Source organism: Xyrauchen texanus, chromosome 30, assembly GCF_025860055.1.
Source record: "Xyrauchen texanus isolate HMW12.3.18 chromosome 30, RBS_HiC_50CHRs, whole genome shotgun sequence".
Lineage (NCBI taxonomy): Eukaryota > Metazoa > Chordata > Actinopteri > Cypriniformes > Catostomidae > Xyrauchen > Xyrauchen texanus.
The window spans coordinates 5,782,817-5,797,326 of NC_068305.1; the positions used below are offsets into that span (position 1 = coordinate 5,782,817).

The following is a 14,510-nucleotide window of genomic DNA, read 5'->3' on the forward strand; positions in this document are numbered from 1 at the left end:
CCATTGCAGAAAATGTCCAGGTTTTTAACTATAAATCTCCACTTTCGCTTCCACGTTATTCTTTTTGTTTTTTGCCGATTTCACATTCTTCGTATACATCACCACCTACTGATCAGGGCTGGTAAAAGGTGGAGATTTATATAAATAAATATACTTAAATATTGAAAAAGTCCCACCCTACTTTTTTTTTTTCTTTTTATTTCATTCAGAAATATTATGGAAGTAAAATGGGTTGTAAGCACCTTTACATGTTGACTAATTTCTTTATCAGTTATTTTGCAATGAATCTTTGTGGATTCCTCTTTGATGATTGTTATCTCAAGAACAATATAATGACAGAGACACACTCTGATTTAGGATGCTACAATGACACCAGTCCATTTGTTTCTGTTTTGTGTGTACTGTCCCGCTCAAATTGACTTATTACTAACTGGCAGAACGCTTAGTCCATGTCCTGATCTGGCCAGAATGCACTGACAATAGGATTAAAAGTCACAAATTCATGTCGTATGCATAAGTGTAACTGTCTTTTTCACCATTTTTGTGTTTTCACTGTATATTTAATGGGATATTGTGTAAATTATGATGCAGTAAGTGTATTTCAGCAAAAGTTAAACTAATTGTTTGTCGACGTTTTTATTGCTGTGCACTAAATCTCTAAATCTAAATCCACACCTCTGAGTTTGGGTCTAAGCACCTGTTCAGGAGATAAAGTGGGATTACCATAATCTTTATTGAATGTGTTCATGTCACGTTGACTGGGGATTTTCCGGCTCAATTGAAAGACCATGAGGTGCAGACTGGCAATATTTGCAGAGACCATGCCAAAAGGAGCCATTACATCTGTTATTAAAAAAAAATATTTGTGACACTTTTTTCACTGAGCTAAGCTAATTTTATTATAATTATTTTATAAATGTATCTTTTGTAATGTATTTATTTTCAGAGTTTCAACTTCACTTTCTTAATCGGCATTTAATTTCATAGTAGTCTGGGGGGGGGATTATCACTGAAATTTGTATCATTTGCACTTTTTATTTTACTTAATTTTATGGCAGCAATTAAACTGAATTTTAACAGTGTATTGCATGCCTCTCTTAAACTCAGAATGTATAATCGCATATCTTGAAGTGATAAGCAGGTTCCAGGGGTATGTGAAATTACTGCTAGGTAAAAATATATATTTTCGGATTAATTTCAATCCTCATTTTGACAATCCCTAAAAAATCCCAGATTGATCTTTTACTCTATGCACCGAGACCCTTTCACTGCATATAAAGAGTAATAGTTATACTAGTTTCATTTCATATGTGTCCAAAAACGAGATCCACAAAGTCCATTTGGCATTGAATACTCTTTTAAAACATTATTAATGTATTAAAAGATTACATTAAAAACAATATTATAATAATAAAAACGTTTTTTGACTCATTAATATCACTCAACCAAAAGATGTTCCTGAACTGCCATATTCTTAGAGACCGTACCATTTTAGCACTTGTTCTACATATCAATTTAAATATTTTTGTACAAATTCTGCAAGTAACTATACGTACAGTAACTATATATACTGTATGTATGTGTGTATATATACAGTGCATCCGGAAAGTATTCACAGCGTGTCACATTTTCCACATTTTGTGATGTTACAGCCTTATTCCAAAATGAATTAAATGGATTAAAAATGTATTGAGCAAAGGCTGTGAATACTTATGTTCATGTGATTTTGTTCGTTTTTCATTTTTAATAAATTTGCAAAGATTTCAAACAAACTTTTTCACGTTGTCATTATGGGGTATTGTTTGTAGAATTTTGAGGAAAATATAGAATTTAATCCATTTTGAAATAAGGCTGTAACATAACAAAATGTGGAAAAAGTGAAGCGCTTTCGGATGCACTGTGTGTGTGTATATATATATATATATATATATATATATATATATATATATATACACACACAGAGTTTGGAGGGTTACTTTTGAAATGTGTTCCACTACAGATTTCAGAATACATGCTGTAAAATGTAATTTGTAACATATTCTGTTAGATTACTCAAGGTCAGTAACATATTGTAAATACTTTGGATTACTTCTACAGCACTGGTAGATTATTTTCACTTGTTTTGACTTACTGTCAGTACAGTAAGACAAAATACACATGATAAAAATAAATTTGATGAAAAACCTAAATCAAATTGATCTTGTTTAAAGAAGATATTTTTACAGGAAAACAATACAGAAATTATTATCAAGAATATGAGTTTTGCCCTAATATCAAAGGTCTTACTAGAAAAAAATTAATTATGATCCAACGTAAATTTTCTTGATAAAAAAATATGATTGTGTCTGGTAACGTGCATATAAAATGGCTAGAAATAGCATTTTAGTTTAGCATAAAGCTGACAATTTACACAAAGTTTATTTCTATTTCTTCTGCTCCAAACTTACTTCAAACTTAATTCTCTGTCTGCTTGTATGAATGTAACGCATCATAAGTGTTTCATCGCTGTTCAAATGCCCTTTGGATCGCATCATTTATATTTATAAATGTTTTCCATCTGAAAGGACTAAAAATGACAATAAAATGCAAAGTAATCTGTTCAGTAATCAAAACAATTTTTGAATGTAACTGTATTCTAATTACAAATTATTTAAATTGTAACTGATCAGTATGTATGTATGTGTGTGTGTGTGTGTGTGTATATATATATATATATATATATATATATATATATATATCAGTATATATACACCGATCAGCCACAATATTAAAACCACCTGCCTAATATTGTGTAGGTCCCCTTCGTGCCACAAAAACAGCACCAACCCGCATCTCAATGCTATTCTGTACACAATAGGTGTTTTTAATGTTGTGACTGATTGATGTATGTGGCAGGGCGGAATGCGGGACCGGGTGTGTAGGATCACGACCCGGCCCAGCCGTCCGCCCTGCCACAGTGTATTAAGCTGATCTTAAAAATATATGAATTCCTTTGCATTTGGGAACAAAACATCAATCCAATTTGTATTATATTGTAAAGAAAGATCACATAACACACATTTCAAGCAAAATATTTTACAAAAAGAAGCTTGTTATGTTTTAAATGATAAAACAACATATATGGTTTAAAGATTAGAAAACAATTATTTGGACACTTGATAATGGCTTCATTAAAGATTACAAGTTCAAGTATTTTAGTTTGCAATCTTTTCATTCGCATAACTTCTTGATAACGTCTGGGCATAGAATCAACAATTTTCTGTAAAAGATGTGGTGAAAGTTTCCCTCAGGTTTCAGCCACCAAAGCTTTCAGTTGATCCACACTAGAACATCGACGATCTGACATTTTCTTCTCAATTGCATCCCATATGTGCTCTATAGAGTTTAGGGGCTCTGGGAGGGCCATTCTAGGACCTTATTTGATTTTTTTATAATTTAATTATTTCAATAGGCAGCTGGTATGCTTTGGATCATTATCCTGTAGAAAGGTAATTTGTCTTAAATAATTTCTTTTCTGATTTCTGCAAGTTTGCATCCAGAATTTCTACGTACACTTCAGAGTTCATGATTCCATCAATGAACACAATCTCACTTACACCACTGTAAGAGAAACAACCCCAGACTCTGTGTGGCTGGAATTCTTCCCCTGCCTTTCTTTACACAAATACTCTGCCATCAGATTCCATTTGGACTCATCTGATAAGACAGTTCTCCAAAAGCTGCTGTCTTTCTGTTCATGTTCTTTTATCCTGGCTTTCTTATTCTTTAAGCTAATGAATGGTTTTCGCCACACTACTCTCCCTCTGTACCCATACTCACTTATCCTGTTTTGAATGGTCTGCAAACTACGCTGCATCTGTTAATTCTCATTTATGTGTGAGGCAATCATTTCAGTGGTTTCTTGCATGTTTCTCTTGATTTTACTCACAATTATCCTGTCCAATCTGCTGGTTTTTTTTCTGGGTCTGTCTGTGTGCTTTCTGTTCTCATTCATAAGTCCTTCATCTTTGAGGTTTTTGCAATATACCCAATTGTGGAGGATGGAAGATTTAGTTTTTCCTTATCTGGCGAGAGCACCTCATATGTCTATGTGTACCACAAATGTCTATGTTCTAATGTGGATGAATGGAAAGCTTTGGTGGCTTAAAGCTGGAGGAAATGTTCACCACAGCTTTTACAGAAACTTGTTGATTCTATGCCCAGACATTGTCAAGAAGGTCTGAGAATGAAGTGATTGCAAATGACAACTAAAGAACTTGAACTTTTAATCTTTAATTAAGTCATATCAAGTGTCCAAATAATCTTCATTTTAAACCAGTTATCTGTTGTTTTATAATTTAAAACAAAACAAGTTTCTTTTTGTTAAATGTTTTGCTTGAAAAGTGTGCTTTTTATCTTTTTCTACAATAAATGCAAATTGGTTTGTTTTGTTCAAGATGGAACTGGTACACTTTATTGACCAATCAGCATTGAGAAGAGCCTGGCCTTACATTCTTAAACAAATGGATAAACCTGTTTCAAGACTTATTAGGAACATGACTGCTAAACAATAGTGATTTGTGAAACAGACACACAGAGGTCTCTCAGAATTTCCCTGAATACTCACCATTTACCAAGGAGTTCAACAAAAACTTAGGCATGGCTGTGCAATGAAAACAATGGTTACGACTCGTGACACCTCACGATGACCTGTGTTTAGTCCTAAAAATCTTCACATGACAAAATATGCAGTATAGAATAGATTGAAAAAATATTTCACCCCATATAGTAATTTAAATGTAATGAAATACTAATACATGCAATAATTACCACAATAGTTTTTTACATAAAAAACATGCTTGATTTATGCTGATGAAATGTGAAGGATTAACAATTTTAAGCACTTGAGATTTGCACCAATTCAGAACAATGCTGAAATCTGTTAAACATATCCCTTAATAACCACTTTCCCCCAGAACATGCTTCAGAAACACTAAACTGTTACGAAACAATAAGCGATGCTGAGTTCATTCATGTTGCACAAGTTATAAGTAAATTATATAAGCATTTAAGTGTTTGTAAAAGAAAGTCCATAAGGCATCCAACATGAAACGACATTGAGATCATACCAGTTTGTGAACATATGGTGTTTACATTGGTCTGCAGGCATCTATAGTGTATTCGAGTCTTCTCGTCTCGTCTTTTCTCAGCAGAGCTAAATGGCAAGAATTTGACAAATTACCACAGGAATGTAAAGCTGTGTCTTCAAAGGCAAAGTAAAAATACAGGATTCCAAGAAAACTGCAGGTTTGCTCTTTTTCTACCTACACTGATCCTAGTTCCCCAGCCTTGAGGTGAATTTACAATAGAAGTCAAACTAATACAGGTATTAAAGGAATAGTTCATCCAAAAATGTTCCATAGAAGAAAGACTTGCAGTTTTGGAAAAACATGAGAGCAAATATATGATGACATAATTTTACATTTTTGGGTGGACCATCCCTTAAAAAAGGAATAGGCTTAGCAAATACCAGGCAAATGCATGTTAAAGAACTAATAAGCACACTGTTGCCATAAGGGCCTTTCCCACTGGCTGCACTTAAGCCCGTTTTAGGAACCTTTCCCCGGGACTAGTGCTTTTCGTGGCTTTCATATCTTTGCAATCTATGACCATTTAGTTTCACTTGGCCTTGTCACAAAATGTCTTTGTAAAGAACAACTTGATTAAACATTTCCAAAATAACGACAAGCTTGCCTCCACATCCACAATTGTGATTTAACAGGGTAAAACGTTTTGTTTGAAGCATAAATCAAACTTTGTGTTCCTCAGTCTCACGAATGGCAAGGAGGACTTTCAAGTTTTGCATCAATGCATAGAGGATCCATTTACATTTGGACAAGACTACTTGATGTCTATGGTCAAAGCTTTGAGACAATCCTAAAGTCAGTTTAATAAATGTTTCAAAGTGAGGTCCTTGCGTTCTTCTAGAGCACTGGCAGATAGTCTTGTGAGCAGACTTGCAGTGTTTTTAAAGCCTGGGAAACACACGTCTCCAACAGCAACCCACCACACACTGCCAAGAGAGCGAGACGCCTTCTGCAGTTCAGAATCACTGAAAGATAAAGATATTACAGGAATTATTCACTTTAAACATGAAAAGTACAACATTGTATGGTTGTCATCATACAATACACTGTGGGATGCTTCAGCCCAAATAATATTTCCTATTAACCTTTTTTCTTGATTCACATAGTTGACAAAGAAAAACAAAACAAATATACATTGAATCAACATTTAACTCCCTCTTCTACTCCTCCCCCTCCCCAATCACCAGCCCCACCCCGACACCCAATGGACATCCTTGCGGTCACACATAAGTACACACAAATTTTTTTAATAAAATAAATAAGAAACATGCACATCAAAAACTATGCCTCTCTCTTCACATCCCCTCCCCGAGAGTCCCTCTAAATGCCAAATAACTGCCCCATTTCCCATCAAATGAATCCCAGATCCCCAGCCTTCTAAATGACACCTCTCAAAAGCTGCAACCCTCCCTATCTCCGTGCACCACTCCCGAAACGAGGGTGCTCCAGCTGACTTACACCCCCCTAAAACAATCTGTCATAACACTGGTCAGAACCCAATTTCTTATGCGTTTATCCCCTATTTTGATGAAAGCCCAATCACCTAAAATACAGAGTCTGGGGCAAAACGAAACCAGAGTGCCCAACATGTAACACACAATACTCCGAACCAAAAACAAAACATTAAAAAAAACATGGGTTGTGTATCCATCTTCTGATAGGATCACCAACTGGTGAGTGTCTCTTTAAGACCAAGCCTATACAATCTAGAGGGGGTCCAATAGAATCTATGTAAAATCTTGAATTGCATAAGACACACCCTTGCATCTCTAGATACAGACTTGATATTTTTTAGAATACTAGCCCAAACTCCCTCTTCCAATACCAAGTTTTAATCTTTCTCCCATAATCTCTTGATAAAAGTTAAAGCTCCGTCCACCAGACTCTGAATTAGCAGGGAGTAATACACTGATGCCTCATGACCTTTTCCAAAATCAGTAATCACCACTCCGAGTATCTTTAGGGGGGTGTATGCTACTCACAAAAATAGTACAGAGCAGATGGTGCAGCTGTAAATACCTAAAGATCTGAGGATCCCAAAATGTTGAACCAAATTTTCAAAAGATCTCAACAATCCGCTCTCATATAGGTCACCGAGCGTATTTATCTCCCTCACAATCCACTCTGACCAGCAGAAAGGGGACTTCTTGATACATCATTTTGTGTTCAGCCATATGCTATAGGCAACATTTAAATAAATGTCAGAATTTAACACACTGGACACTTTTGTCCATACAGAGTGCAAATGCGAGATAACGGGGTGCAACTTAATTTCTCTGATTAGTTTGAAAGATAGGCTTTGCAATGGCGAAATAGGGGCAATAACTTCCTGTTCAATATAAAACCAGGGAGGGGCTCTCTCAGGTGGAAGAGACCAATGAGCCAAATATCTGAGACCAAATGCATAATAATAAAACAAAATCTTATGTAGGCCTAGCCCATCTTTGTCAATCGGCCTATGTAACTTACTGAAATGTAATCTGGGGCGCTTACCATTCTAAATAAAGGACTTCGCTATTGTGGCAGCGGGGGCCTGGTCAAGCGATCGTCCGGGGGAAGAAAGCGGTAAGGGCGATTGCACCTGAGCTAAATTATGTCTAACACCTGTCTCTAATTTCAGTGAGCACGGGGAGAGCGGCATAAAAACAGCCACAGAACCTCCAGTCAGCAGAGAGAGTCTGACACATAGAGACCAGATTAGAAGCTGATGAGATTGTGAAGCTAAAAAGCTCTCGTGTTATTTTGGAAGCTGTAAAGCGTGAGAGTTGATTTATTAAAAAGCCTTACCTGTGATTCAAAGCCCCCTATTTCCCATGTGCTCCTTCCCTCCTTGGATAATTCTCCTGGGTTTCGGCACCAGTGTAACAAACTTCCCACAAGGAGGGAAGGAGCACACGGGAAATAGTGGGCTTTGAATCACAGGTAAGGCTTTTTAATTAATTACCGGCTTCAGCTTGAACACGTAAGTGTCTTTTAATGTCTGCAGAGGCTTAGGATTTTTAATTCTTTAACATACTGTCTTCCTTTAAAGTTAAAACTCAGGGTATATCAAAACTCACCGGTTTATGACACAAAAAGTTTTAAAACTAGCAAAGTGCACAGAGCTTGCCACTCGCACGTCCTAACCTTGCATGGCGCCACGCGACTCCCCCAAAGAATATTTCAAATTTAAATGCGAACACTTAGCGTCTGCATACAACTGAACGCTAGCCTTTCAAATAATACTTAATTTCAATAAGCATATTCACAGGCAGTTGGTGCATGTGCGCCACATCTGATATGGGCACGGAGTACTGCGTATGAATACTCGTGCATCAGACGGATGCTTTTTGTGCGTCTAGTTTTTAGCATTTCTAGTAAAAAATACATGGTTTTAGGACGCTGTGCCCTAGTTAAATGTAGTCTCACACTAAATGAATACATTAAATTGACGGCCCAAATAAATAATAACCAGCTGAATTTTAAATAAAAAACGTAACAATGGCATGTAGCTTTCAAGTTTCAAGCAATTTTTTCAAATTTAAAACGCTAAATGTCAGTAATAAAATTAAAAAGAAACAAATAACAAGCAATAGATTTTTCAGTTTCCAGATTTTCTCAGAGGAACACCAAAATACAGTGTGTGCATGTGTGAATGATATTTGAGAGCTTCAGTGGAGGGGAAAATTATCAATGAATAATGACTTAAATTTAAGTTCTGTTCCTCAAACCTAGCTATTGTATGAAACCTAGCTATTGTATGACTTCAGATAACTAGGAATAATTGGAATTTTATGATTGGAACTGGAATTAAGTATACATTAACAATAATGTCCTATTCCAAAAAATATAGCCCCTTTCCTGCCCATGTGTGGGAAACAGAGCAAAAGAGAGTGTGTTTACTATGTATGTGTGTGTGTGATGTGTACACTTCTCCTCTGGGTATTTATTGTGAATGAGAGAGAGCATGTGATTGTCTTATGCTACCTGTTTGTGTGTTTAACTTGTATGGACCCTATAAGCTGTGTGTGTTGATATTTACCTCTAATGGCTTGTGTATTGGAGGTGAGAACAAACAGTCGTATGAGGCTGAAGCAGAGTGGGGAGAAATCGTGCTCCCAGATGACAGCTGGAATCAACAGCACTTTGCCGTAGCTGGAGAGCAGAAGAGCCTTCAACAGGGGAGTACATTCTAATACACCACCACAGAACCACTGCACTGACCAGAGAATCACCATCACACCCACGCAGAACACTGCCAACTCTAGAAATACACAACAATACATGAGCAGATGTTGTCTGGTCATAGTTCACACACACAAAAAAAAAATATATATTTTATTTTAATGCCATGCAAGCTTCTATGGCTATTTTCATGGCAAAATCCAGGTTAAAATAAAAGCAGGTAAAACAACCAAAAACTTCAACCAAACTAAAAATATTTTTTTTATTAAAACTTTAATTAAATTTTTTTTTATTTTGGACTGACTGTTAAAAACCATATCAAGGGCATCAGCAGAATAATACTAATTTTGCAGAGGACTAGAAATACCACAGTCCAATTAAATATGTTTGACAGTTAATGAGTCGGGCAAGAGGCACAAATGGGGTGATTTTCACCCCAAAATAAAAAAAAAACTAATTAGATATAATTTATAAATTATATTTGCAGTTAGAAAATGAAGCCTATATTTAAAATTGGTTGGTTTTGTGACATTACTTTCATATAAATTATGCCAATTTAAAACCAAATTCTCATAAATGTATAACAAAAACTCTTATTCTCATTATCATAATATGAAAGAAATAATATATTATTTCAATTACATCATGGTGCTGAAGTATTGAGTGAGTCACGTCTTCATCATATTTCATATTGAATCCATTTCCCCACCGCCCTTTTTTTTAAAACAAACAAAATTAGGTTTATTTGTAGGACCATTAAAATTTTTGCCATTGACATTTTCATGATAATTAAACATACATTTTTACTTTGTATTAAAGTATTTTTCTTTACTGAAATAATGTTTATTTCAGCATATATTATTACAGTAAAAAATACTGCAATACAATTTTTTTTTCTCCACATAAATTAAAGGCATGTACTAAAGTATTTAAACATGAAAATGTGTCTGTACTTTACAATTTTAATATCAAATATTTTCAGTGGGAATGTTTTTTTGTTGTTTTTTTTTACATTACAGAAAGGTTAGGGGGAATATGTGCAGAATTGTCATAAAATAATGTCACAATGCAAAAAATAAATAATAATAAAATCTTAATGTACTAGTCTTGATTTTGGGCTGAATATGCCCTGGGCATGTTCTTCATGAAATTCACCTGAAAACCATCATGGTCAATGGTAAAGATCACAGGACACATCAAGACACCTGGGCCACAAGCACTACAAACCCCCACATCTTTCATAATGGCCTATGCTTCAGTTGTAATACACATAGTAATACCATTTAGTTCATTACTGTGATATGATCGACCGCATCAAAATGGATATAATAATTTACCCAGAGCAGCCAGTGCAAACATGCAGTAAAAATCCCATTCTTTAGTGTATCTGATGATGTCAGCTGGGTCATTGCTGAGCTGTGACCCCTGCAGGAGAGACCACCGCAGATACGCCTCACACAAGAGACAGAACACGCACAGTTTCCAGTGGATCTAAAGAGGAGAAAGAGGTTATGTTTAAAAAAAATAAACAAATAAAATAAAAATAAATAAAATTATATATATATATATATGAGAGAGAGAGAGAGAGATTGTTTTTTTACATTAAAAATTTGTAAAAATGCAAAAGAACCACACATAAAATAAACACATCATATTTTTTTTTTTGTAGGCAGTATTCAGTGTATATTGCACAGTATATGCAGTAAACAAGTATTTGAATATTCTGCCAGAGAGAGAGAGAGAGAGATGATTATGATCATGATGACCACATAATGTCTCTTCTAAATCTGTTAAGAAACAATAAGATTATAGTTCGACTCACATTGATCTCAGTGTTGAAGAGAATATGCCTAAAGGCCTGGGTTTTGCATAACGTGGCATCTATTAGAATAATAACTGGATCATATTCGATGTATTTGTCAACTGGTTTCTTGCATGAGCCCTGCACAGAAAAAAAAAAACTATTTACTTTCAAAAAATTAAAAATTAAAAAATGACAGACTACTATGAACTTGAGTCAGCTACAGAACTACCATTGACTTGAGTCAAAAATCCATCTACCCAAATACTTGTTTTCTCTAGTAATGGTTTTGCATGTTGGTTTTAAACATGTAGTACAACAAAAAAGTTGAACTGGGTTTTCAGAACAAGGTTATTTAAAAAATTAATATAATATATATGTCAAGTTGTCACAATTGTTTAATGTTGAAATTTCAAACAATTAAACAATTTATGGAATGCAAAACAATGGTTTGTTATTTTTGCATGTAACATTTTTTGTAGTATTTTATATTTCAAACAAAGACATTCTTGATTAATACTCTCAAAAAACAGCAGTTGATATGCTTTTTTCTTGGCCTAGTTATTATTATACAAAATATTTTGGGTGCATTTTTGTCAATTTCAGTGGAATTTGTGCCCCTAGCCCCCATTCATTTCTGATCCTGGCAATTTGTCATTGTTTGTTGTCACAATATAAACCTTGTTTAGACTCCCATAGCTCTCCCATTGTTTAACATTTGTTATATTAGGGTCATAACCACAATGGATGGCTCCTTATTACCGTAGTTAGGTAAATGTAGCTAGTCTTTCTAAAAAAATTCGTTCTGGAAAATATGACAGCCAAAACACATGTAAATAAATCAAATAATATAAAATAGGAGTCTAATAGATTCCCTCTAATAGATTTAAAATGAAACTAACTGTCCAGCCACTGTGTTACTACTACAGAATAAATGCGATACATTTGAGTAAGAGCGATGATTATTGATGATAATTGACGTTGATGCGGCACAGTTCTCCTCTTTTTTTCAGTGCTGTTTATAATGTCAGAGTTGTCAAGCAGTTTGAGGGGCTTGACCTCTTCCACCGCCTTCTAAAGTAGATTAGTCTTTGTTGAATTCAAATACGTTTTTTTGTCTCCTCCCACCATTTCAATAGCTTTCAATTTCAATAGCTTTTGCAAGGAAGACTTTATGCTATGTGACTGTATAAAAAAAAAAACTGTATTTAAATCCTAAACCTACAGTACCCTGAGCGATAGGCTACTAACTGCAGTACAAAGTGTGACAATTATCCCAGACCTTGGTATTTGCATTCCAATGGGCATACAGTTATGTATTAAAATCAACAGAAAAGTTGATACCCAGATTTTACACTTCAAACTTTACACTTACACATATAGTGATCTTTAGTATTCCGTTGCTGTAATCTCGATGTAGCTCGTTTGCATCCGCATTACACTCGATACATTTTAACACACCCGGTGCCATTCTTCATGAAACAGCATGAAAACACACATTCAACTTCCTGAATCCTGAGAAAGGGCGGGGCCTATGAAGCAACTTAATGGGAAATGTAGTTATTTTATTTTCCACAGACACGAATTCTATCGAAGCAAATGTACTCACATGCAACTACATTGCCCATACTGCAGCGCTCCTCACCTGCACACATTTCAATACTCACAACATGGCACCTGCTGGCGGGGGTGTTGTGCTGGCGGCTGTGTCGCTGCTGTACTTGTGCGGTGCAATTTTATCCAGCGAGTATTTCTCCACGTTGACCTTGTTCAACAGCGATCTTCATAAGCACGGCTGCAGCTCTCCGGCTGAGTGGGAGGAGTATGCGGCGGATTGCGGTGAGCTTCTGCCACGTCCTGATCTGTGTATGATTCAATCTCTTCCGCATACAGCGACATGAGTCTATTCTCATGTATGCCGAAACTGTTGGGGTCTTGTACACATTCTTATGTCAGCCGTACAGACAAGAAGCAGGACCAAGTTCAAAATTGCTTTCAGCAACTAGTTATAAAACAGGCCCATGGTATTAAAAATTATTTTTTAGGCATGGTAGTATGGTAAGACCATGGTATTCTTTGAGGTGACTTGGAGCACCATGTCAATACCGTAGTCTTTGAATGACGGTGCTTTGGTATACACTGGAGTTCAGAAGTCTGAGTTCACATGCTATCCTGGAAATAAACGTTAAGTATTTTATTTACAATTAGAAATGTAAAATTCTGCGCTATTTTTAAGTCACTATTTTAGGGCAAGTAAATTTGTGACATTGACCAGGTTAAATCTTCTAAGCTCCGCAAACAACATTTTTTGTTTTATCATACATGAATTATATCACAACAAATGAGTTTAATAATTGCTAGGCGTTATGGAATTGGTGGACTTATGGAATGGTTGTACAGAAAAAAGAAAAAAATTGTGGAAAGTGTGTATATGAAAATACTTTCTGTCTATAAGTAATTAATACAAATGTTAAAGAGGTGATTCAGAAAACAAAGCAGAATATACAGTTCTGCTCACAGACCACGTTTACACCTAGTATTTAAGGAATAGTTCACCCAAAAATTAAACTTCTCTCATCATTTACTTACCCTCATGCCATTCCAGTTGTGTATAACTGACTTCATTCTGCAGAACATAATTTAATATTTTTAGAGGAATATTTCAGCTCTGTATGTCCATACAATAGAAGTGAATGGGTGCCAATTATGACACTCCAAAAATCACATAAAGGCAGCATAAAAATAATCCATATGGTTAAATCCATATCTTCTGAAGTGGAATGAGGTTTGGGTGAGATACAGATCAATATCTAAGTAAGTTTTTGCTAGAAATTCTTCTCCTCAGCTCTGTAGGGCTAATTCTTCTCTTAGCCCTACAGAGCTAAGATTTTCTTCTAAAAATCTTCATTTGTGTTCTGCTGAAGATAGAAAGTCACACACATCTGGGATGGTAAAAGGGAGAGTAAAGCATGAAAGAATTTACATTTTTGGGTGAACTATTCCTTTAAAGGGGTCACATAATGGTACATGCACTTTTTCAAGTTGATTGTACTGAAATGTGTGTTGGCTGTGCCTGTACACAACCATCCTATTATGATAAAAATCCATCCAGTGTTTTTGTTTTAATCTCCTTATATATTTTCCCCTGCCAAATACGGTCGGACGCCCCTCCCAGCAGTGTTTCAACACAGACCCGCCCTCGCTCGTGAGCGAGCTGTCAATCATAGTCCGTCATCATTACTGGAGCAGAATGGCGCCTAAGCGATTGTGGTGTTCTGTTCTTCGGTGTAATAACGAACACAGCAGTCATTTTGATGTTCCTAAATCTGAACCGCTGAAGACGCAGTGGCTGAGTTTTGTTTACTATGGGAATATTCCCCACGAGCAACGTCAATGCGTTCATGTTTGCGCGAATCATT

At 35.6% G+C, this 14,510-nt stretch overlaps 2 protein-coding genes across 4 annotated transcripts in view; one reads left to right on the plus strand and one right to left on the minus strand.

The window, feature by feature from the left end:
• Positions 1 to 4,439: 4,439 nt before the first annotated feature.
• On the minus strand, positions 4,440 to 12,862 carry arv1 (ARV1 homolog, fatty acid homeostasis modulator). 3 transcript variants are annotated; one of them, XM_052098639.1, is made up of 6 exons: positions 12,737 to 12,862; positions 12,467 to 12,634; positions 11,113 to 11,232; positions 10,628 to 10,781; positions 9,148 to 9,369; positions 4,440 to 6,091 (listed from the first exon to the last, which is right to left on the minus strand). In XM_052098639.1, the coding sequence occupies exons 2-6, from the start codon at positions 12,560 to 12,562 to the stop codon at positions 5,964 to 5,966; spliced, it is 720 nt and encodes a 239-aa protein (XP_051954599.1). In that variant the 5' UTR covers positions 12,563 to 12,634; positions 12,737 to 12,862; the 3' UTR covers positions 4,440 to 5,963. The 3 variants fall into 3 exon arrangements, with proteins under 3 accessions (XP_051954599.1, XP_051954600.1, XP_051954601.1); XM_052098640.1 differs by having other exon boundaries at positions 12,467 to 12,606; positions 12,701 to 12,738; XM_052098641.1 differs by lacking the exon at positions 11,113 to 11,232.
• The window catches only part of ttc13 (tetratricopeptide repeat domain 13), a 40,732-nt gene continuing 38,948 nt past the window's right edge, over positions 12,727 to 14,510 (plus strand). Inside the window, exon 1 of the mRNA XM_052098587.1 lies at positions 12,727 to 12,930. Coding sequence (XP_051954547.1) covers positions 12,762 to 12,930 — 169 coding nt within the window. The 5' untranslated portion in view covers positions 12,727 to 12,761. The remainder of the gene's footprint in view (positions 12,931 to 14,510) is intronic.

Bases quoted from the DNA above. Each gene is read 5' to 3' on its own strand.
- arv1 (XM_052098639.1), bottom strand. From the start codon at position 12,562: ATGGCACCGGGTGTGTTAAAATGTATCGAGTGTAATGCGGATGCAAAC. The intron at 11,233-12,466 runs GTAAGTGTAAAG...TTTTCTGTGCAG, and splicing joins TACTAAAGATCACTATATGT to GGCTCATGCAAGAAACCAGT. The intron at 6,092-9,147 runs GTAAATATCAAC...TTTATCTTTCAG, and splicing joins CAATACACAAGCCATTAGAG to TGATTCTGAACTGCAGAAGG.